Source organism: Crinia signifera, chromosome 19, assembly GCF_055691185.1.
Source record: "Crinia signifera chromosome 19, ASM5569118v1, whole genome shotgun sequence".
Lineage (NCBI taxonomy): Eukaryota > Metazoa > Chordata > Amphibia > Anura > Myobatrachidae > Crinia > Crinia signifera.
In genome coordinates this window covers 34,816,771-34,842,333 of record NC_139226.1, presented here as the reverse complement: position 1 = coordinate 34,842,333, position 25,563 = coordinate 34,816,771, and the positions used below count along the sequence as shown (strand labels likewise).

Below are 25,563 nucleotides of genomic sequence, written 5' to 3'. Positions count from 1 at the left end.
ATCAGCTCCTGCCTGCCATGTCACAGGCTGTGTTTGAAAAATATCAGGCAAGAGCTGATTGGTTGGTTGTTTATCGCACTACATTTTATCACTTAGTGCATCTGGTCCATAATCTGACTGGTTGCTATGGCAACACCCTTTCTTCAGTAGAACTCACATCTTAGTAAATAAATCCCTAAGAATCTGTTCTTGGATTCCCTTTCCTGGGTCCAGGAACTTCAGCATCCTGACACGTGAGAGCTAAGCCACAAACCAGTATTTATATATTTATTTACAGTTTCTTATATAGCGCAGTAGATTCTGTTGCGCTTTCGAATTGTAGACAGTCATAGAACAAACTGGGTAACAACAGACAGACATGGAGGTAGGAGGGCCCTGCTGCAAGCTTACAATCTATAGGGGGAAGTATCAATGGATTATGTGATATTCAAAGGTGTATGCTAAAATGCACCCAATGTGGACAAAGTTTTTTTCCTCAAATGAGTTCAAATGGATCCGTGGAAAGAGTTTTGTTAGCGTAATATTGGCTGAAGCAGAGATGCTGGCCTAATTATTATTTAGCAGGCTTTTCCCCTTCTACATAACAATTCAGGTGCCATTGTTTTTAGAAGCCTGGATCAATTTAACAATGCCAGAAAAAAACAATTGGAAAAAGATGTTCTGGCTAAGATCTTTCCCATTGAGCCGTTTCATACCATTATCCTAATGCACCGGTTCTCAAACTTGGTCCTCTGGACCCCACACATTGCATGTTTGGCAGTTCTCCTCACAGAATGAAGTGAAATAATTACCTCCAGCTGCGGATCTTTTAAAATGTGTCAGTCAGTAATGAGTGCACCTGTCGGGCGACCTGGAAACCGTGAACCGTGTGGGGTCCTGAGGGCCCAGTTTGAGAACCACTGGAATTTATCTGCAAAAATATGTGACTGCCTGACATAAATATCGCTGGCCATGCATGAAATTGTATCCAACGCCATCTGAAGAGGGTATTAGCTACCTGGGCATTGGGTACTTTTGCTGTTCCCATAGGGATATATTTAAACAATGGTAAAATCGATGTTGACTATGTCAATTTCAGAGAGGTCAGGGGTTCATCTGGCTTTAGGAGTTTAATAAATAGCCCTAATCCTAAAATGGGGATGCGGTCATCTATTAGAATGAACTTAGGTCTACAGTCATTAGGTCGACCCCACTAGGTCGACTGGCAGGAAGGTCGACCTGGCTTAAGGTCGACATGGGCCAAGGTCGACATGACTTAAGGTCGAATTTGCATAAAGGTCGACATGAGGAAGGTCGACTGGTCATAAGGTCGACATGGGTTTTTCACTGTTTTTTGAGCCGACATGTGCCGACAGGCGGTATTTCATGCCCTACCATCCACTAGGGCGTGGTGGGAGAATAAAATAGTGTGCCGAGCGCAGCGAGGCACCGTGCCCGAAGCATTGCGAGCGAAGCGAGCGATGCGAGGGTCCGATTCTCATTGCCAACTGTGTCCATGTCGACTGTGTCGACATTCGGATAAAAAAACAGTGAAAAACCCATGTCGACCTTATGACCAGTCGACCTTCCTCATGTCGACCTTTATGCAAATTCGACCTTAAGTCATGTCGACCTTGGCCCATGTCGACCTTAAGTCAGGTCGACCTTCCTGCCAGTCGACCTAGTGGGGTAGACCTAATGACTGTAGACCTAAATGCAGTCTGGCTAATGATCCCATTCCCTTTTTGTGACCGTCAGTGCTGTAAAGTGAGCTGTTGCTTTGCAGCAGCACTTTACTGCACTGCCCTCACCGGAACACCAATCAGCGGACACTGACTCTTTTATTTATTTTTTTAGGATGGCATTTGCCATTATAAGTATGGGAAATGTGATCTGCTTACTAAAAATTGCAAATGAAAGGGTTTGGAGCAGTTCATTTTAGGGCTCACTTTACAGCACTGACGGTCACAAAAAGAAGGAAGCCCCGTAGACCGTCCGCTCAACAGGAAGTTTGATCACCGATCCCAGGTAAGTATGAATCGTTGGAGGTGGGGCAGGGTCGTCATGACAGGGAGGGGGTGCCGGCAGTAGTGGTAGCGGTAATGTCGATCACAGCAGCGCATGCGCTGCAAAGGATCGGGGTATTTTTTCTGATAGATACCCCTATAGTGCTGAGTTCTATCGAAGAGACAGAACTTTATCACAAGATATGTGATAATTGATACATCCGTACGTTTTAGTCAATTATCACATTGCGAGTTGCGTCGATATTATCATCAGATGCGGATGGCGGTAAATCGACCCTTTAGTATTTTGCTTTTCATTTACTTTTCCCTTGTTGCAACTATACGGAAAAAGATTGTACGGTAGACTTAACACATTTCAGAGATCCAATACTGAAGGCCGACACCGGGTGAAAAGTGAAATTGGTGTATGTTCCGCAAAAGAAATGAGCATAGATTGCACATATCTCGGGATTCATCCATCGTGGCACCTGGTTTGCACAAATCATCATTAGCTTTTACTTGCACTAGTCCTATACTACAAGCAACGTATACACCTCCTAACTCGCGTTATGTGCCAGTCTGCCCCATGGGGGCACTGGCAGAAGGTCAGTGGCTTTGGGGGGAGTCAGCGATGGGTGGGCACCAGTGGGGGGGGGGTCAGTGACAGGCGGGCACCGGCAGGGACAGGATGGGTGTGGGCTGGTCAGCGATGGGCAGGCACTGGCAGGAGGGCAGACTGTCAGCGGCGGAAGGATGGGCAGAGGGAGAAATGACAGCCTCCCCTTAAGAGCTGTTTCCAAGGACCACTACCTGGGCTTAACCCGCTGAAAACCCTGCTTGGTTACCTGGTAAGAATACCTGGTCATTTCCAGTGACAAAAATTTCGGGTCGGTGCGCGTTCACATGCAAAAAGCTAGGATTTTGAAGTCGGTGGAAAAGGGGTATTAGAAGGAAAAACTTGTGGAACTCTCTTACCGGAGAGGTGGTGTCAGCAGACACAATAAATACATTTAAAATAAGCTTGGACAAACATCTATTGGTTAAAAACCACCAGGGGTACAACCAACAATCATAATTTGTCCAAAATCAAATCAGAATACACAATTTATATATAAGGATATAAGAAATAGCCCATACCCTCTAATCCAGTGGTCAGGGAACTCGGTTCTCATTACCCCACACAGTGCATGTTTTGCTGGTAACCCAGCAGGTGCACAGGTGTACTAATTACTCACAGACACAGTTTATAAGGTCCGCAGGTGGAGTTAATTATTTCACTTGTGATTCTGTGAGGAGACCTGCAAAACATGCACTGTGTGGGGTAATGAGGACCGAGTTCCCTGACCACTGCTCTAACCAAAGGTTGAACTGGATTAATGTACATCTTTATTCAGTCTTAACTACTATGTAACTACTGTATGTATGAAAAGCGTGCATTGTCACCAAAGGCAAATGCAGGGGGGTTTCCAGTTGCCCAGAAACCCCCCTTTTCTACTGCCTGACCAGTGTATATGCGGTGTGTGTGTATCTGCTCAACCATCACAACAGATAATTGGGCCTGCATATGTATGAAGTGCTGTATTTCATGTTTGGGGCGGACAATAGCTTGTCACATGATAATTATGCATCCTACATGGGCTGGCAACACGCGTGTACATTCACACGTTTGGAAGCCCCCACAAATCCTGCTCATTTGGGTGAGCTCATTAAATGAGCCTGAGCCTGTGCCGCATCGGTGCCTTAGGTGTTCAAGGTGGAAGAATGTGGTCCAGTTTGATAGATCTACATTGTCTAGATCAGAGGTTCCCAAACTTTCTTGACCAGGACCAGAGTTTCTTATGGATAAATTAAATAATAAAGTAAATAGTACTTAACGGTCACCTCGGGTTCAGTTATGTGGTGGGGAACATAGCTGATGTTCTAATTGTCCATACCCTTTATGATTGGCAGCCGCCAGCACTGGTTTTGCCTATCACTTTGAGCATACATAATTTGTTTTGGTCGTGTACCCTTGCATACATCCAGAGTGCTTAGACACACAGTTTGGGAACCACTGTTCTAGGTAGTCAAAAGGTCTACCCAAAAAGGTCAAAATACAATAGGTCAACAGGGTCGACAAGTCAACATGAATAAGGAAGATACATGATGACATATGTCGACCTTTTGACCCTGGCAACCTATTGACTGTTTATCTAGAAACTATCCACACCTGGAATAATTGTCAGAGTTTGGACACGTTGACATATCCAGACACTTCTAGATATATCCAGAATTCATTTGGCCTTTGATAGAGGAATTGTGTTGGCTCTCAGAAGCATTGGTTTACCCAGTTGTTGTCTTCTGCCGGATTCTGTGGGGAAAATTTGCTAAGATGGGAGGTTGCTAAAGGCAACCAAACAGAACCTACTTATTTATTAAGCACCTTCTTGAAGATAATAGATGGTATCTGGTTGTCCATAGCAACATCCCTGGTGTACAGATAGAGCCATCCTCATTTAGCTCTTTAATAGGATTAAGTGAGCCAGAACTGTCGGACTTAATCCTATGATAATCCCCTACTTTATTGTTCTATGTATTGTATTGCAGCTCAGCACAATAGGCCTTGGTGAGCCATGGCTCACCATGGCTATCCAGAGATGGCTAGTTGAAGAAGGCTCCATCTGTATATCATTTTGGGAAAGCTCCATATTTCAGAATGTAACTTGGCTTCTTGATCCTGGCACGTCTGGCCTCCGGAACACTGTACAATTTAGGGAATGGTCTGCAAATCCAGCAAGATGTCCTAGAATTCTGACCACGAGTAGGAAAAAGTAGAAGGTCAGGAGGTTCCAAGTTGTGGGTATCCACTCGTTCTTAAATAAAAGTAGTAAGTCTTCTGTACAATGTATTGCAGTGCTATCTGGGCCACATTAGGAAATGAGTCTTACTGTGGCATATATTAAGCTGATAAATAAGGCTAGTAATCTGCAGTCCAAGTTTATACTCATGTTGCTACTACTGGTGGGGACAGCAGAGGTGCTAGTTTCCCGGGTGAAGTTGTTGCAGTAGCTTCCAGCACAGCACTGGATCTCCGAAATATTGGGCATTTGCAGCGAGGGGTACGTGGAAGAACAGAAAGGCACTGTACTGCAGCCTTTCATCAAAGTCCGTCGATTCTGATCTATAGGAAAACGAGGGACATGGTTACACAAAATTAGATTGTCAGGTTTCCATTTTGTTGGAGTGCAGTGTGAGAACTGCAGTCAGGCAGAGGCAGTTTGTCCACCAGTGGGCATGCACCCTAGCAACAGCTGGTGGATAAGGTCAAACGGATGGCTTTCTCGGGACACAAAAGGGGTGGTGGTAGCATGATGACATCATTGTTGACCTAACTACCTCTATAAAGATTTCCAGACATTGTAATCTGGAGGGTATAGCTACGATGAGTGGACGGACTTGAATACTCTTCCAGGTGGTCAGGCGTGCAGTCTAAGATTCAGCCTCCCAGCCATTCTGGGAGTGCAGGCAAGTGTGGGTTAGGTGCACAATGCCCCCAATGGCCCTTTCCGTACATTACCTACTTTCTGCCTCTGTGGTTTGTTTCTATTGTTTGCAAGGTATCTTTATGCCAGCTACCTACCAACTATCTTAACTTTGTCAGTCCCATCCCTATTTCAGGACACTCTTATGAGGTCCTCGAAGGGATCATGGGGTTTTTTCTAATTCAATTGGTCCCCCGTGTGTTCGTACAGGGGAACGATTGTTCCCTACTGCTCATGCGCATAGGTTTTCATGCGCATGTGCAGCCGCTGTGTGTGCGCTCACAGCGCTCAAACACAGAAGTGTGGGTGGGGGGGGCACAGAGGGGCGTGGGGAGGCAGGCTGGTGAATTAGCCTATGGGAACGCCCAACATTTCATTGGCGTTCCCATGAGAAAGCTGGGCGTTCTCTCGGTAATTCCCAGATGACGTGGGTGAGGGGGGTGGGCAGCTGACGTCAGTGGACACCACAGATGTGGGGGACTCGCAAGGCTGCGAAATTTGCAGCCTTGCGAGTCAACCAGAGTAAGGACCCATGTCTCCTATGACATTATCATACACACGTCTGAGAAAGGCTGTCTCAGCTGTTCTCTGCTCATAGTGATGGCTTCAGATTAGAGATGGAAGTGGCTGAAATAACTGCTATAGTCGATGTCCTATCTATACTAGTTTCTGTTTGATGGAGGATAACAGCAATCCTACACACGTTTCGCTAAAAAGTATTAAAATACATATGCTCAGCAGCGGCTCATATCGAGACCTGGAAGGGTGGCAGCAGCTGCTCGTGCTGCCGGGTCTACGCCATCTTGTCCCCACCATTGGCCAGGGTCCCGGCAGCTGTACAATGCAGCTGACAGTCACCGGACCGGGGCATGTGCAGTACTGCACATGCACAAATGCCTGGCTTCTATGGGTTGCCTCCTGGACTGGCAGTCCCAGAGGGAGGGAACACCTCCCAATGGGACTGACTTACTGCAGGTGACTGGCAGGTAGGACTTCCAATAGGGAAGCCAGAGCAGTCTCACAGACTGGATTTGGCTTCACTAACACTGAGCAGGGCGGCAGATCTTATTGGGGGGGGGGGGGGGGGCTGCAGTCCTGAAACCCATAGGTAAAATCTGCCACTGCATATGGTCCATGCAAGATGGCCAACACTCGGACAGGGAATAGAAAAAGCGATGCAGTGTAAAAATATACTAGCCTACCATAATACATCTGCCCGTATCAATGGGGCTGCCCAATAGTAATGGTGGACAAGTGCTTTGGGAGATTTTAATATCAGGGAACTCCTGTATACAACAAACATAACCAAAACAAATATCAAGTCAGTTATTACCGAATGCCTCCATGCAGCGCATGAGATAGCCTTTGCACCTCACTGGCACTAAATTCGCATCAGCACACTCGTTCTTCCCAGTTTCATAACATCCATAACATGTGTCTCCATTACGGTTATTTAGTATGGGAACTGGGGAGAGAAATATTATATAAGAACCAATGCATATTTATGACTGTAACGATAAAAGGAACCACTAAACTCCGACCCTAAAGGCCCGATTTGGGCAAATTTCACCCGATTCTGATGGGTCGGTCAAAAAAGTCGGTTGAAAGCGGCCCAGATCGGATGTGTTCGATGTCCGATCCAATCCTATGGGCATTCCCGGGAGGATCGGAGTCGGCGGACGGATGGGTCAGAATTGGACCTATCAGCACACACCTATAGTCTGCAGAGTGGGAACGATGGGCAGGAGAGGTGCTCTCCCTGCTCTGCATCCTCGGGAACAGGTTGCGCTGTGGTAGCGGCGGGCGGGCAGGAGATATCAAAACTCCCATTCAAATGAATGGTTGGCCGCTGATTGACTGAGAGAGCTCTCTCGGCCAATCAGCGGCCACTTATTTGAATGGGAGTTTTGAAATCTCCTGCCCACCCATCGCTAATGATACTCCCATTCAAATCAATAGGCGCCCACTGATTGACTGAAAACGATCTCTCAGCCAATCAGTGGCTGTCCATTCATTTGAACATTCAACTTCTCCGGCAGCTCCCCATCCCATTTTTTTGGGATGGTCCTGCACCCCACACAGGGCCGGCAGTGTCCCGCAGCAGGGGGGGGGGGCAGTTGGGAGTCCCCCCAGCCCGAAGTAAATAGATGCTGTGCGCATGTGCACCGCGTCTATTCAGCATCGCAGAAGGGGGGAAATGTGTGTGTGAACTAATTGCGACCAATTTGCATATGCCACGCCCCCTTTTCTGCAGAAGTTGGGAGGTATGCAGCGGCATTTTAAGAGGAGGAGGTAACACATCCCATGGTATGGTAGCGGCAGGATTCGGCGCTGCAGGAGTCCCGCCTGCATTCCCATAGGAATGCCCATTGTTTTCATGAGTACGCTCATGAAACACTGGGCGTTCCCAGGGGCAGCACCCGCCCCCGCCGCCATCCGCCCCCGCCCCGCTGCAAGCCGCCAAAGCCATTCACATAGGGGACCTGCAGAATCCGCCCATTTCCGAGGGAATTATTAGAATCACCCCCTGAGTGTACTGCTCCATCTTGTTCTGAACAACCTGTAGAACAAATCATCGTGATGGTTATTGATAGACTTCCTGTCGCACTTACTGGACACCTGACCATTGTTGCAGAGATCACGGCTAGTGCAGCAAGACAGATATGTGTAGCGCTGACGGGACCCTGTGTCGTAGGCATACAGATTTGAACAGGCTACATTGCCCAGGGTGGCAGATCCACAGCCTTTCGTATAGGATGATGTACTAACCGTTCCTGCAAGATAAAGGCAAGTTTGTTTTGCATGGAGGGGAAGGATGCGTAAATAATAATAATAATAACAAATCAGTTCATATTGCCCTCCTTTTATTTCGGACATGCTGGACAGAACTATCTAGAATAGGTGTATCCAATATATAACCCTCTAAGCTGCTGTTTAACTACATATCCCAGAAGACCTTACCAACATTTTAGCATATCCTAATAGGAAATCTGTGGCAGGGCATGATGGGAAGTGTAGTTTCACCACAGCTGAATAACCTGGTTTACAACAGGGTGAGCGACATCTCTGACAGAAGATCTCCTCTTTACCCATGGGAGGTCAAGGAGAGACAACACTCCATGTATATTAACCTATAACAAATAATTGTCTCCCGCGACCGAGTGACTCGCTAAGCAGCGAGCGACCAGTATTGAATTAGGCCCTAAGTTCACACATGTGCAGTAACACTCCTGATTTTCGGAGCAGCTACACCATACAATCTAACTGTCCCGATCCCAGCGGGACAATCCCGCTAATTGGCGGTTGTCCCGCAGTCCTGTCCATTATTGGAGGACCATGAATGCACACGGTCCACAGTGCGCATGCGCTAGCCCTTTGTGCGGCCATATCCGCATATGATCACAGGCGGTATGCTGGCTGACTGACAGCTGCCCAGCATTTGTGGGCGGCGCCCCAGCGTTTTCTGGAAGTGCCACACAGAAACGCAGGTAGGCCCACCCATTGGGAGGGAGGGCCGCTGACATCAGCCGCGGCCTCCATTGCAGTGCCAAGTAAGGCTGTGAACAGGGGGGGGGGGGGAATCATTTGAGGGTGAGTGATTGCAAATGAATTTCCCCCAGTTTGCACAGCTGCAAATACATTCACAGCTGTGCACAGGGATGAGGATCCAAACTGGTGGGAGCGGCGTTTGCCTGATCACTGGGCTCCGAAGATTTTGCAGCCCAGCGAAAAAGTCTGAATCAGGCCCCATACCTCCAACGTTAACGTCCAATGCAATCTTATGTAAAAAAAAAAAAAAAAACCTTCTAGGAATAAGTCCCTACTTCCCGATACTTAAGTCCTTGGGGCAGTAAAGAATCGATGAACTTGCAATGCTCTATAGAAGAGTCTTTAAAGGTCAAGATCACAGTTACATGGGTCTAGGGCAGAGGTACCCAACGCAATCAATGATGTAGGTTTTAAGCATATTCATGGCTCAGAGAGTTAAGTCAAATTGACTGAGGTACTAATTAAGTTACCTATGGCCTAGCATAGCTATACTTAAAACCTGGACTGGAACCTCTGGTCTAGGGCTTTAGTCCCAGGAACATTAACATCTGGCCCAAAAGTTCTAAGGTACCAATAAATGAGAACAATTAATGATAGTCATCATACAATGACACCAGTGAGCCAAAGTTACATGACGCGTTTCTCCACCACACCAAGAATGTTAACAATGCATTTTATTTGTATCGAACAAACATGGAATTTTCTCTTTTTTTGAGAACATACTTCACAAATGACATGATTACGCCAAGCAATGGGACATAACAGGCCTCAAATAGTCAAGATGATGTAAAATACATGTAATGTGCATGAAATACAATGTAATGAGCATTCTCACCATTAATGAATTCCTGTGTAACCAGATCCACACAGTTGTTGCTGACTTCATCGCAGAACATTGGTTGTAGATTGGATGCGGATGTGCAGCTCATACTGGTATTTTTACATACGTTACAAACCAAGCGGTTTGAAAACACGGGAGCAGCTGGTGGAAAATAAAAGTGAGGTTGTAATGAGTTGACCAGTGCTGAGAGGTGTGAACCTTTGAAAAAGTTGTCTAAGGACGACGAAACGCATCAGTCCACACTCATTTGTTGAATTAGACTTATTTGTTATCACACTTGGACCAGCTCTCCACCACCTTTGCGCATTTGGACCCCCACTATTTCTCTTCGCCTACTGGATAACCTTTATGACACCACCACCTGCTTATAACTTGGATTAAGATAGGACCACCATCTTACCATATAAGGTACAAGGCATCCAGCCCGGTTTATGGACACCCACCAAACCAGTATTGTTTACAAATGACCATCTGGGACACCGTACCAATTTGCAGGAGAGCATAATAGAAAAAGCGGGACACATTCTAATACAGTCCGTCCAGCCATTCCTTTATTAAAGTGCATTTTTATTGCCTACTTTATTGCTTATTCATTATGATTCGTATATTACACTATGTTGTTAAATATTTGATCCTCATTAAATCAATTTTTATATTGTGAAACCCAATTGATCAGATCTTTTCATGATTTAATACATTTTTTATAATACTGTATATCAGTACTGAGCGCTCCACCGCCTTTGTTTTGTCGTTTTACCTATACCTGTTTTTGTGGGCTGACCACCCCCCCCCCCCCCTATGTGAGCTGCTAACAAATCACCCCACCTCACTAGCGCCTTTCTTCACTAAGGTGAATCCTTTTCCATTCGTACGGTGACGTTGTGCCTGTTCTGCAAATGATCAGAATAGGTCCTGCGGCAACGCCCCACCATCGGAGATGTACGCAAACCAGAATTAGAGGAACCACAGCAGCATGTGATATGATTTGTCCAATAGAAAATCAGCAGGAAGTGGTAGGTGACGTTTGCTTGATTGATGGAATATCGATAACGTTTACATCGATATTCTGAATGTTGACATAACATACAAAACCCCCTTCATTTATACACCTTCATTTATTTCAAGGACAATTGTGTATACTAGCCATGTCCAAACTATGGCCTCCCCAGCTGTTGTGAAACTACAATCCCATCATGCCTTGCCACAGTTTTGCTATTAGGGAATGTTAAAACTATTGCAAGGCATGCTGGGATGTGTGGTTTCGTAACAACTGGAGGGCCATAGGTTTGACATGCCTGTTGTATACAGACAGTACTGCAGCAGGGTAACACTGTGTGGGCACCTGGGCACTTACTGGAGTATCGGTCGAGGTTGCAGTAGTTTGTCTCACAGCATGATGAGCGCATGTAGATTGATTTATTCCCTGTATCAATCACTGAGGTCTGGTTGCAAATGTCGGTTGTGGAACAGCCTTTCATCACAGTATTGCTACCATCTAGGGATAAGGATGGAAAATTAGATGGTAGGAAATAGGCTCTCCGATTATACAGATGACATGAACTTTTCTTTTTTACCTTTCCTTTGAGATCCAGTTGAGAAGTGCTGGTAGTGTGTGCGGTAAAACGCGTCATTGCAGCCCCTCCCACCACTGCGCAGTGCTGCAATGCACTGCATCCTGCATAGGGCTGCTAAGCCACAATGATGCAATTCTCCTCTAATGGATCATGAAACCCCCAGGCATATATGGAGAATAATCTTTTGTACTGGGATCCTAGAAGGGCTGGGTTGGGATCATTTGGTCTACAGCATACATGTCCAAACTGCGGCCCTCCAGTTGGGAAACTACACATCCCAGCATGCCTTACCATCGTTTTAGCATTGCCTAATAGCAAAACTGTTGCAAGGCATGATGGGACTTGTAGTTTCATAACAGCTGGAGAGCCACAGTTTGGACATGCCTGGTCTACAGCATGTTGGTCCACAAGCATTAGGTCGACTCAACTAGGTCAGCATGGAAAGGTCGACATGGTTCTTGCTCAACATGGGACGAGGTCGACATGGGTCTAGGTCGACATGGGTTTAGATGGACAGGTCATTAGGTCGACACAAGCATTAGGTCAACAGTGTTAGGCAGTCAAAGTGTCGACATGGGTTTTTTCTGTTTTTTTTTTTTACCCGAATGTCGACACGGACACAGTTTGAAGTGCACCGCATCCCCACACATCGCTCACTTCGCTCGCAATGATTCGGCACACTATTTTATTCTCCCACCACACCCTAGTGGATGGTAGGGCATGAAATACCGCCTGTCTGTCGACACATGTCAGCTCAAAAAGCAGTGAAAACCCCCATGTCGACCTTTTGACTGTCGACCTAATGCTTGTGTTGACCTAATGACCTGTCAACCTAAACCCATGACGACCTTGACCCATATCGACATATCCCCATGTCAACCTATCCCCATGTCGACCTAATGGTGTCAACCCAATGCTTGTCAACCAACATACTGTAGACCAAATGACCGTATCCTGAAGGGCTGGCTGCCCAAAATTTTGGAGTGTCTTGGGTACTCCCGTAGAGTAGACAATTCCAAATAATAAACATAGATACATATTCAATGCAAACAATTAGCTTCCATGTTTGGAATTTTGGTTGATTGCAAATAATCAATAGTGTAGAGAACAGAATCCTGATTTCATAGGAGGACAATAAACCATTGTATACATGGGCATAACTATAGAGGGGTACCATTGCTATGGGCCCGAGAGGATTTGGGGGCCTGGACCTAGGTTATAATGTGTCATAAGGCCTCTATACATTTACTTTAGTAAATCCAGGGCCGGTGCTACCAATAGGCAGCTTTAGGCAGCTGCCTAGGGTGCTGGCCACTGGAGGGCGCCTCTTCAGCCCAACATTTAAATTCAATATAATGGCCCTGGCAGGGGAGACACTTGTGCAGCGGTTTGTAGCCACGCTCACCATAGAGCGCATCACCGGGACCAGACGGCGGCCGCTGCACGGCTCCCGGGGCTGGCCTGTAAACAGCTGCTTTGGGCTGAGGGTGGCCGGGCATAGCAAATGGTTGGGCCACAGGATGTAGGCAGCCAGGGGAGTCCTCCTGCCTTCTACCGCTGCGGGGAGGACGTGACCGAGGAAGGGGAAGAAGCGGAGGAGGAAGCCGGGGACGAGAGATCGGTCCTCCAGCTGTACGGCGCCGGCTCAGGCATGAGAATGACCAATGGCTACCTGCCCCAACCCGCCCTCAAGCTGCCCAAAGGCATAGCGGTGCTGCTCCGCTGAGCGCTCCCATAGGCCGGAGCCCACGGACACCTCCCCGGCCACCGCTCCCTCTGACAACTCGTTCAGCTCCGTTTCCTCCCCGGTCAGCGGCTTGCTACTTCGTGTCCGCCGATCGTTTCCGCTTCCTGGATGTTACCCACAACGCATTCGATGTGAGCCGGTGGCAGAGCGCTTCTGACCACCTGGGGGGGGGGCACTGAAGAGGTGCACAGAAGTTTTGCCTAGGGTGCATCTAAACCTTGCACCGGTCCTGAGTAAATCACACTGATGCAATAAAAACTCAGACAACATAGCATTAGATTTAAAGGTCATAGTTATTTATTACGTGGTATGACCCCTCTTTGTAAAGGGCTGGCAATAAGGTGCCCCGTGATGTCCAGCTCTAGTCACATAAAATGGCGGTGACTTAAACACCCCAACTATTAAAGCATAACCTGATGCTGGGAAGTCTCACCACCCCTTATCTGGCCGGTGTGGACACTCCCGTGAAGGAATGCCCAAATAGTCCCCCGCAAAAGGCAAGACACACCCACTGTCTTTTAAGGGGCAGTCTCTCCCAACACCCACTTATACCACAAGTGACCGCTGCCATACCGTCTAGTTCGCAGAAAAATGGTAAATGTACCAAAATTGATTATATATTTGAATGCCTGAAAGGCATGAGAGGGTGGGTGGGGCTGAAGCGTCTGCAAGAGGAAGTACTTCCTGTAAGGACCTGCCTATATACCTCTCTCCCAAGCTCACGCCCCTATTCTCTCCCATATGATACCAGCAAAGCTGCAACCAAACTTTTTACAACTAGCAGCAACTCCTTACTGCAAACACACAAAATGTAATCCTCTTAACTATGCTCTGGCTTAATCTAATGTGAATTGGGGACACTGAGTGGCATAATGTGCAGCCCTATTATGTGACATATGCAACAGAATTTGCAGCACTAGATAAGAACCCTTAAATAAATAAATAAAATCATGTAAACTAAGAAAACAACAAGACAATGGTTCATAATTTAAACGAGGGCACGACTATGGGACATAATATTAACTTGGGCACTACTGTGGGACATACTATTAACTAGGGCACTGCTATGGGACATAATATTAACCAGGGCCCTACTTTGGGTCATAATATTAACTAGGGCACTACTATGGAACATAATATTAACTGGGGCACTGCTATGGGACATAAAATTAACTAGGGCACTGTTATGGGACACAGTATTAACTAGGGCACTACTATGTAAAAAAATATTAAATAGGGCACTACTATGGGACATAATATTAACTAGGACACTGCTATGAGACATAATATTAACTATGGCACTGTTATGGGACATAATCTTAACTATGGCACTGCTATTGGACTTAATATTAACTAGGGCACTGTTATGGGAAATAGTATTAACTAGGGCACTACCAGGGAACATAATATTAACTAGGGCACTACTATTGGATATAATATTATCTAGGGCACTGTTATGTGACATAATATTAACTGAGGCACTACTATGGGACATAATATTAACTAAGGCACTGCTTTGGGACATAATATTAACTAGGGCACTGCTATGGGATATAACATTAACTAACTAGAGCACTACTATTGGAAATAATATTTAGGGCACTGCTATGGTTCAGAAAATGAATTATGGCACTACTATGGAACATAATATTAACTAAGGCACTACTATGGGGCATAATATTAATTAGGGCACTGTTATGGGACATAATATTAACTAAGGCACTGCTATGGGACATAATATTAACTAGGGCACTGTTATTGGACATAGTATTAACTAGGGCACTACTATGGAACATAATGTTAACTAGGGCACTACTATGGGACGTAATATTAACTAGGGCACTACTATGGGACATAATATTAACTAGGGCACTACTATGGGACATAATATTAACTAGGGCATTATTATGGGACATAATATTAACTAACTAGGGCACTACAATTGTAAATAATATTTAGGGCACTGCTATGGTTCAGAAAATGAACTATGGCACTACTACTATGGAACATAATATTAACTAGGGCACTAATATGGGACATAATATTAATCAGGGCACTGTTATGGGACATAATATTAACTAAGGCACTGCTATGGAACATAATTTTAACTTGGGCACTGTTATTGGATATAGCATTAACTAGGGCACTACTATGGGACATTTTATATTAACTAGGGCACTACTATGGGACATAATATTAACTAAGGCACTGCTACGGGACATAATATTAACTAATGTACTGATATGGGCAGTAGCATTAACTAAGGCACTGCTATTGGAAATAACATTTAGGGCACTGCTATGGTTCAGAAAATGAATTAGGGCACTACTATGGGACATAATAATAACTAGTGCACTGTTAGGGGGCATAATATTAACTATCTAGGGCACTGCTAGGGTAGAAAATGAACCAGGGCATTACTATGGTACATAATATTACCTAGGACACTGCTATGGTAAAAACTAAACTAGGGCAATATTATGGAACATAAAATAAATAACTCCTGTGGAAATGTATCTCTCAAGAATCATTGGGACAGGGGCCCCTTCAAAATATTGCTATAGTGCCCACAAAGTTTGGGTCACCCCCAAATTATATCGCTATGCAAAACGTACCCACAAGCTAAAATATATGTATGCATGTGTTTATTCATGTTATGCATATTATGTTTAAAATAAAGAGTGTGATGTCTATGATCTTGCTAGAAGTTGGAGTCAGCCACAGAAATAATATTGATGGCTTTCAATTAACTTATTCAAACTTGCAGGGGAGGAGAGGGAGCAGGAGCCCGGAGGAAGATGACTCCCTTGTCTCCCAGAGTTACGCCTCTGGAGCACTGGCCACCATAGCTCAGAAAATGAAGTTATGGCTGGCGGCCATGGAATTCACACAATGCCACACCTTTCTCTTGAGGCCACACCCCTTTTCAGCTGCACACATGGCAGAGTCCCAATTCACCCAATATTAATGTTGGGACACATGCAAGACAAGTCCAAATCCAAATCATGCCCTGTCTCCAGCAGCAGCTCCCACATTTTGGATGAGGGAGGGGTGCTGCTACCTGTGTTGCCTGCAGGGGGCGGATAGAAAGGCAGCCTCGGTCAGACGGGTCCCTGCACCTTTGCAGTGGATGTGGTAGGTGCTGGAACCAGTGCAGAAGCGACGGTGGGGCTGCATTGGCTGCAGCACCTAGAAGCCCGGTAGGGATGCATGTAAAGCGGGGTGTGGTTTCACTACTTTTAAATGCTGTGGCCCGCCCCAGAGACTAATCCGGCCCTGCAGGCATTATTAAATATGTGTTACCAGTATCCAAAGATGTAGACTGATTCCTGAACTTTAAATGCGCTATATTTTATGACATGATTTACCAGCTTGTACAATCATTCTACAAAAATATGCTGTTCACATCAGGAATGTGCTCTTATGGGGAGCCGCATAGTAATTTACAACCAATAGAACCAGTTTAGACAACCTCAGCCCGAAAATGCAGGAGAAGGTATCTCTGCTATTTCTCAGGCTGCGTATTCCCTCCTAGCACATACAGGCAAGGCCGGCATTATCTCCCAGCTCATACAGTACCTCCCTATGTCGGTGGGGACTTTCTCATTCTACAGCCCTGTGCACTATACTGCGGCATATACTGGAACTTTGGACCCATCAACCCCTGGGTCGTTAGCTGTTGGTTAATGTGTGAGTGTACGATTTTTTCCTCCCTTCGCAAATGAAAGTAAGCGTCTATTTACTTTTATCCTGCGCGGTGATGGTCGAATTGAGGGTGGGCACTGATGTTATGTGAAGGTGAACTCGAAACTGTGCTGGGTCAGATAGCTCATGCATAGAGTATCTGACTGCAATACCACAGGCTTATGGGTTTGAATCCCAGGTATGTCAGCTTTTCAAATTTAATAAAGGACAGTATTACTGAATAACAAAGAGCTCTCAAGTTAAGTGCATAATTGTTGTATAGGTATTAGTGACTGAAGTGGTGGTGGAAGAAAACGGGCAGTTATTAGATGCAGGCTTTAACGAGGAAGGAATGTATAAGTGAAGCTAATTAAAACAGATATTTGACATGTGCTGCCAACAGTTCGACCCTACCCTGCAGTGCTACGTACGGTTGCACACTCCTCCCCACCCTACTTACGGCCCTGTTTGCCCATCTGTAATTAATACATATTTCCACATTTACATACATATTGGACCTTATTCTGGTCCACACGCCACACTGCGAGTTTCACAGCATTGCATGTGGGTTAAACAGCGCTCGCACAGCCGCCCGTCCTCCCCTGCTTGCCGAGTTCCCCGCACGTTGCATAAAAATCTATTTGCAGCCTTGGGTGCAGGGGCCAAATCATTCAATGTTCGCCGACCATCAAATGAATGGAAGGAGCACAGAAAACTAAGACACTCTCTGTGTCATAGCTTTGTGTGCACCCTGTATGAGAACAAGGCGGGCAGCTGACATCCGGTGATGTCAGCTGCCCACCCCCGGCAGCCGTGTCACTGACTAATATCCACGAGAATGCCCAGCATTTTGCTTGGAACACCCATGAAAACTCTGGGCGTTCTCATGGGAACACCACACGCCCCCCACTTGCACTGGTAGGTGCAAACGGGAGGGTGAACTGGCAGATTGGAACTATTCACTTCGGGTCTAATAGGAAGGCCTTGAGAAAGCTCACTGCGAAACGAGCGTCGGCGTTTCACGTGAACGGGGGTATCCTGTGTCGAGAATTGTAATGACAATGAATGTATTCTAAATGCTTAGCTTAAAGTTATCTAGCCTTAGTGGTGTGCACTCCTCATCCGTTGATCATTACTGGAATAACACAGCAACAAAGTTATGTAAATTACTGTTTATTTTAATATTATCATTAGTTGACAAATGTGACAAGATTTCATTACATGCACACCTGAAAGATATATGCGCATTTAGCGCAGCGTACTCTTGTTTGTTTTGTTTGCAACTTTAGGGGTGTAACGTCTCCCTTTTTTATGTTTGCTGCTTTGCCTGATCTCAATATCAGGCGTCCTTAAGATAACTTACTTATCATTCTTTTTATATATCATTGTTTCCAGTGTGCATGGGATCACAAAAGCATGAAAACACCCTGACTGTACGTGACATACATTATAACACTCCCTGACTTGCATTGTTCCACTCGTTATACTCTCACCTCCCTATTTCTTTCTCGTGATAAACCCCCATGTTTTTTTTCTAAAAGTCTCCCCATTAATACTTTTCCTTCCTATCCTGTAGATCAGGGGTGGGGAACCTCAAGTCCGGGTGCCATATGCGGCCCCCGTAGCCGGTCTGAGTGGGCCGCCAACCCACCCAGCGGCTTTGCCGGGAGTCAACTACAGGGGAATTCTCGTGAGAGGTCGGTAGTTCTCACGATTCCTCTTAATCAACAGCAGCCGGAGACTGTCAGTCCTTTTCAGCGGCAGCCGCCGGAGAGTGGGACGGCTGCAGCAGGACAACTTGTAAGAGACATTTCCCTTTCACCGGCTTCTGGCCACCCTCTACCTCTCCCTATTACACACTGCTTCTTCCTGTGGCTTCTCCATCCCACTAGTACCCTCTTTTTGTCCTCACATCCACTATCCTGTGACAAACCTCTTTTCTGAGAGCGCATGCACCCTGGCATCACTGACCACCCCCTTCCCATATCATGGATCCATCCCTGTCTGATATTATATTTCTTACAATATGGTTCTCACTCTGGTTGACCTGGCACGCCTATTTCCCCACACCCCTGCGAATGGTTGTTTAGCATAAACATTCATCCGCAGCCTTGCATGCTGGTGCCAATAATTTGATGGTCGCCGACCATCGAATGATTTTGCAAACGCTCGCAGATGTAAGACACCTCTCTGGTGTCTTACATCTGCGGGTCCCTGTAGGGAAGCAGAGGGGCAGTGACATCCACTGATGTCACCTGCCTGCCCCCCTCACCTGCGCCCTGGCGAATCTCCATGCGAACACCCAGGAACGCCCAGACCATGCGCCCACCGCCCAACACCCCATGCTGTGTGCAAGCAGCCAGCAAATAATCAATTCGCCATGCCACAATGTGGCTGCACATGCGTATAAATGTTTATGCGGATGATCAGTCGCTAAACATCATGCGAACGTGCAGGGGATCGATCAAACTAGAATGAGGACCTATGTTAAGATGTAGAAAAGGTGTTTTCAGTTGGGCCTTGTGTCTCCACCATTGGCTTACCTTGTGCACGGTAGGCCAGGGAGAGACAGGTGGTCTCGTAGGATGGACACTTCACTCCGATCAGCCCACAAGAAGAGCTACTGCCAATGCACTGGGCACATCTCAGGCTGAGCGCTGCAGGAGAGGAGACAGTGCAGGATTACAGCGTTATACAGGAGGACAGACAATGATGGTTATACAGTATAAGGGCATTACTGGTATTAATGGGGACCTTTATTTATATGGTACCACAGGGTATACACAAAGTTATACAGCAATACATAGGGCAGTGGCGTAACGAAAACTTTTGCTCCCCCCCGCCGGGACAATTTCGCCGCCCCCCCCCCCGGACAATTTTGCCGCTGCCCCCCCCATTAAAAGACCCCCCGGGGAGCTGACAGGAGGGTCCGTGCGGCGCGGAGGTACCTGTATTCAGGGAGAGCCTGGAGGTCCCTGCGCCTGCGGCGCTGAGTATGATGTTGCCAGGGTCCCTGCAGTGAAGTGGAAATAATGCGCTATCTCCGGCAGAGATAGCGCGTTATTTCCACTTCACTGCAGGGACCCTGGCGGCGGCAACATCATACTCAGCGCCGCAGGCGCAGGGACCTCCAGGCTCTCCCTGAATACAGGTACCTCCGCGCCGCACGGACCCCCCTGCCAGCTCCCCGCTGCACCCACAAGCAGTGGGGAGCTGGCGGAGAAAAAATAGCGCCCGCAGACCCCCGGCGCCTCCCCGCCACCGCGGGGGCTGCGGCCTTATAGTTACCCCACTGACATAGGGTAACATAAGCCATAATACAGTGACTGTATATATCACCATTTCTGTATGGAGTTCAAAAGTAAGAAAGAAGTCAGCACTCAGTTATCCTGTACCCAGAAAGCTGCAGACACACAGACCTAGAGTCACTGGTTGGGAGAGGGTCATTGGTGGGGATGGGATAACCTGGAACATAGGCACAGGGAAACCAGGCATAGTGCTAGGGGGTGGAGATGTGGCAAAATTGCCCCAGGAGGGGTGTAACCAAATAGATAGAACCAGGATAGAGAAAATGTGGGGCTATTGGGAGAATAATGAGTTTTGAGGAGGGGGTGATGAGCATCTGTGAAGAGGTGAGTCTTAAGGTCTCTTTGGAAGCTGTCTAATAGGGTAGGAGCAGGGGTTTAAGTGTGGGGGGAACCGGGTGAAACCAAGTTTCACCACTTGTAATCGTAGGGGGAACTAGTTCCAGGTCCACCACGGCCCTGCTTAGTAATTACAACAGAAAAACCCATCCCCCTCCCCCGGCTTTTCTGGCACGGCAGATGTGATGTCATGCCCGTCACAGCTGCTGAAGTGAAGAAGAGCCACTAAGAGGATAAGGCTCTGTGCATGCTGAAGACAAGGTAGGCTGGGCCTGGTGGGACACAACGAGGCAGGGAAGCTGCTGGAGAGACAGAGATGTGTATAAGGGGCTCTATGGTGGCTATTATGTGTATAAGGGGCACTACTACTGTGGGCATTATGTATATAAGCTTCACTTTTAGGGTCATTAAGCATATAAGCAGCATTTCTGTAGACATTCTGTTTAAGGGGCACTACTACTGTAGGCATTATGTGCAATGGGCACTACTACTGTGGATATTGGGCCTTATTTTTATTCATTTGGTCCTCCGTGCGTTCGCATGCAGGACCGATGTTTAGCGTCTGCGCATGCATGTTTATGCGCATGTGTAGACGCAGGGTGCGTGCACCTATGGCGAACTTTCGGTTCGCCGGGTGCACGCACCCTACACGCCGAGGGGTGGGTGTGGGGTTGGAGAGGGCGGGGGGCGCCGGGCAGCCCCATTAGCATATGGGAACGCCCAGCGTTCCATGGGTGTTGCCATGAGAACGCTGGGCGTTCCCAGGCTAATGAGGTGGTGATGGACATGCGGGGGCGGACAGCTGACATAACCAAATGTCAGCTGCCCGGCCTGTCCTTGCACAGGGCGCCCGCAGTTCAGAGTGACTATATAGGTCACTCTGAACTGCGTGCATGGGATAATGATTTCTCCCTGCCTGCGATTGGTTGATTATGTAAATCATCCATTCGCAGCCGTGAGGGGGGGGCATGGCGTGCGAGGGGAGGGGGGTGGCCAGCACTGTGGGCGGCGTCTGATGGACTTGCAAGGCTGCGAATTTCGCAGCCTTGCGAGTCAATCAGAATAAGGCCCATTGTTTCAGGGGCACTACTACTGTAGGTGTATAAGGGACACTATTTTGTTGCATAACAAGTATAAGGGGTACTACTGGGCAGCATAAGATTGTGCTACTGTGTGGCATAATATGAATAGGGGGTACTATTGTGTAACCACTGTTCCTTTATAAAGTATATGGAGGAATGGCACAAATTTATAGTTTGCAGGGGGGGGGGGGGGGTGTCAAAAACCCTAGCACTGGCCTGGGCCTGGGTAGATGGCAGGGAAATGAGTTCCACCACACCTCCAAGACCGCTTTAAGACTTGAGGGAAGAAAATGCATACAACAGGTGTGAAGATGACCACAGTGGAGGTGAGGCAGTGAGTGATGGAGAGAGGGCATGACTTTTGATGTAGGTGTATAGGCAACTGTGTTGAGGCATAAAAGACCTACTAGGGCATAGCAATGGGCACCAATAAATGGTCATGGCCAGCACAGTAGAAGCTTAGTTTACCAGTGTCCTAGGGAATCCCTCCGGTGGGCCCCACTACCCGAGAGCCCACCCCCTCCTCTAGGGATCGGGTTCCAGACTGTGAATTCAAATTATACACATTACATTTAACCTGCACAGGACTACAATGTAGGCTGAAATGTGTACGGTTCGTAATTTTGCCATTAGTTGCCATTAGTTCCAAGAAATGTGAATAAATACACCATCGATAGAATACGTCTGTAAATCCCCATTATTATTTCAGTAGTATAAGCAAATTTACTAAAGATTCATATTTTTGTTCATGGATTTCGGTGTTTTCACGTTTGTATTTTTTTTTAGAAATCCGTATTTATAACGAATTTCAAGTAGAACACGTTTTTAATGCGAGTTTTACATCTGACCCAAGTTCAACAATCATCTGTGCTCAAGTGCGCTGCCTATAAAAGGCCATTAAGCACACAAAAACAACCAAGCGCTACTCCCCAACAGCACCCCTCACTATCTCCTCTCCTATCGTAACCCACAAGGAGGGAGGGGGCTGGGGGTGGAATACGAGTGCTAAAAATACGACCCTACAAACAATGCCAATGGAAAATATGAATGTTATAAATACGACACATTAGTAAAGGATACGTACTCGACCGAACATGTCCCACCACAAGTATGTGAGTACGCTGTCTGAAAGGGTGCCGGACGGCTCCCTGACAGTCGGGATTCCGACAGTCATTCCTCCGACGTCGGAATCTCGACTGCTCCCTTGTGGGGGTCCACGACCCCCATAGAGGGAGAATAAAATAGGTGGCAAGCGCAGCTTGCCACCGTGCCCGCAAGGGGCTTCATTGCGCTCCCCACGCTGTGCAGTCGGGATTCCGACGTCTGAGTAATGACTGTCAGAATCCCGACTGTCGGTGTGTCATCAGAAGAGGAGAGGCTGCAGAGAGCGATAGGAGCACAGAGAGAGAGATAGAGAAAGGGAGCGCAGAGAGAGATGGAGATACAAAGAGCACTCCCACGATTCGGCCCCACCTGCTGGCCCCACCGTGTGCCACCCTGGGCCTAGTGGGATAGTACAGCTTGGAGTAGGGCAGGTGTGCAAAACGAATTCCTATGCTGTTAAAGACATAGCACAGTGGGCCTTATTCTAGTTCACTCTTTCTGACAAAATCCTTCTTAGATGGACAAGACCATGTGCAATGCAGGGGGGCAGATGTAACATGTGCAGAGAGAATTAGATTTGGGTGAGTTATTTTGTTTCTGTGCAGGGCAAATACTGGCTGCTTTATTTTTACACTGCAATATAGATCTCACTTTGTAGTAATACCCCACCCAAATCTAATTCTCTCTGCACATGTTACATCTGCCCTACCTGCAGTGCACATGGTTTTGTCCATCTAAGAAGGATTTTGTCAGAAAGAGTGAACTAGAATAAGGCCCAATATCTCAGTTTCATGGGAGTGATTTATAGTTGTTTTTGCATTTTTAAGCAAATATGTGTACACTGTGCATACGTCACTCATAGCTGCCTACCCTCCTGCATTCTGCAGGAGACTCCCTGAAATAGCAGTAATCTCCCTCTCTCCCTCACTAGTCTAGCAATCTCCCTCATGTCACCTAGCCCACATTACACTGTTACACGTCACTGCCGCAACACGCAGACATTTCACAGGCTATGAATGGAAAATGACCGTTCAGGTCAGTGCTGTGAATGTGTATGCAAAGGCTCTGGAGTGCCGTCCCAGTGGCTGTTACATCAGCATATTTTCACACATTCTTTTTAAAAACCATGTGCAGCGTCATTTGCGTACTATTAAGTTTGGCTCTTTGCCCGTTCTGCTATGTGACTTGTGACTACAATGCAACATTTAAAGATGTTGCGCTATGCATCTCGCAGTGTTTCAGTCGCGCCGGCTGTCTCACCCCGTATGGTGTAGTGACGAACTCAAATGACAAACACAAACGTGTGTCATATTCCAACAAACTGTGCGCACCCTTTGGAGACACAGTTATTTTTTGTTGTGCAATACCGAACACAGGAAAACTAAAGATTGCTGCAGGTATTCTAAAATGTGTTTGATTTAATTACCCGTATGAGGAACTATCATCTATATATATGTCTAGTGTCCTGGAGTCTATGAAATACTGCCATCTGCTGGCAGAGAGTGAAACTACATCTCTTTCTCACACATGCACAAACACAGAAGGTAGCAGACTAGCTTTCGAAGCTTTTGCTTTGAGTGGACTTACTAGTATACAAAAATATAAACATGCAACATAATAATAATAATAATAATAATAATAATAATAATAATACAACGATACTACAAGTGGTAATCATACCACAAATCACTCATAAAGACGTCAGTAATGATAAAGAACCACTAAAGAATTTTCTGAACTGTAATCATCATGGACGCAACAAATATAAAAAATATATGTACATGGAGACAATGGGCCTGATTGGTTTCATCTGCATAAGCCCCGCCTACATCATGTCGGAACACATCTACCGGTTCCAAACAGGCAGAGTCAGGCCTTGACACACCCCTATGTTGGTAGAATGGTCCCCATCTCCCCCCCGCCAAATGCTGGAGCATGTCAATCCCCCTTTGGCTAATAGGGGGCTGCCTGGCGCAGTTCCCCACCATCGGGTTAGTTCATAAATGGAGAGAGATACCAACCAATCAGCTACTGTTATTTTTAAACAGCCTGGCAGTTAGGAGCTGATTGGCTGGTTCTTTATGTCTCTTCCACTCTATGGGCCTGATTCAGACCTTCTCGCTAATCAGCTTTCTTTCCTTGCATAGTGAGCAGGTAAGCACCACCCGCCATCCCGCCGAATGCCGAGAGCACGGCGATCAGGTAAATTACGCCCCGCCTGAACGGCTCCTGGCCCCTGTGCAGAACCATTCATAATCACTCACCATGGAATATTGGTTTTCCCTCTGTTCGCAGCGATGGCTGTAGGAATATGGAGGACGCTGTTGGAGGCTCCCGATGGCTGGACCCTCTTACATTTTAAGTCGGCCCTCCCAGAAAAAGCTGGGGTGCCTCCTACAAACACCTGCCGGTCATACATTAATTGGCAGGATTGCACATTCGCAGTCCTGCGTTAGGATCTGAATCGGGCCCACAGACCAGTTCCGGAACCATAGAAATGAATAGAAGAATAGAAATCTTGGGCCAAAACGCTGGACGTTCCCCTGGGAACGCAGGCAGGTCGATGGCTGCCGGGGCATCAGTGGTGGCCCCCTCTTCTGCGGACTCCGGTGAAAATAAAAGTCAGTTTAGATTGATGGTCGGCGACCATGAATGACTTCTCTCCCCTTTGGCCGCATGCGAGGGGATGCGTTCACGTACATCCCCTCACATGTTACCGGAGGGATTCGGCAGGAGGGGGGGGGGGGGCGTTCGGCGGGCTGCGTTATGCCACTCGATAAGCAGCGAACAACAGCCGCGTAGCGAGTGCTACTAAACCAGTCCTGGAAAATA

At 46.9% G+C, this 25,563-nt stretch overlaps 1 protein-coding gene across 1 annotated transcript in view; it reads right to left on the bottom strand.

Moving 5' to 3' along the window:
• Nucleotides 1-4,293: 4,293 nt before the first annotated feature.
• Nucleotides 4,294-25,563, bottom strand: part of LOC146041514 (urokinase plasminogen activator surface receptor-like) — a 29,455-nt gene continuing 8,185 nt past the window's right edge. The window contains exons 2-9 of the mRNA XM_083161478.1: nucleotides 19,445-19,558; nucleotides 16,577-16,588; nucleotides 11,251-11,391; nucleotides 9,891-10,037; nucleotides 8,119-8,280; nucleotides 6,840-6,971; nucleotides 4,913-5,145; nucleotides 4,294-4,335 (exon numbers count right to left, since the gene is read on the bottom strand). Coding sequence (XP_083017604.1) covers nucleotides 4,294-4,335; nucleotides 4,913-5,145; nucleotides 6,840-6,971; nucleotides 8,119-8,280; nucleotides 9,891-10,037; nucleotides 11,251-11,391; nucleotides 16,577-16,588; nucleotides 19,445-19,558 — 983 coding nt within the window. The remainder of the gene's footprint in view (nucleotides 4,336-4,912; nucleotides 5,146-6,839; nucleotides 6,972-8,118; nucleotides 8,281-9,890; nucleotides 10,038-11,250; nucleotides 11,392-16,576; nucleotides 16,589-19,444; nucleotides 19,559-25,563) is intronic.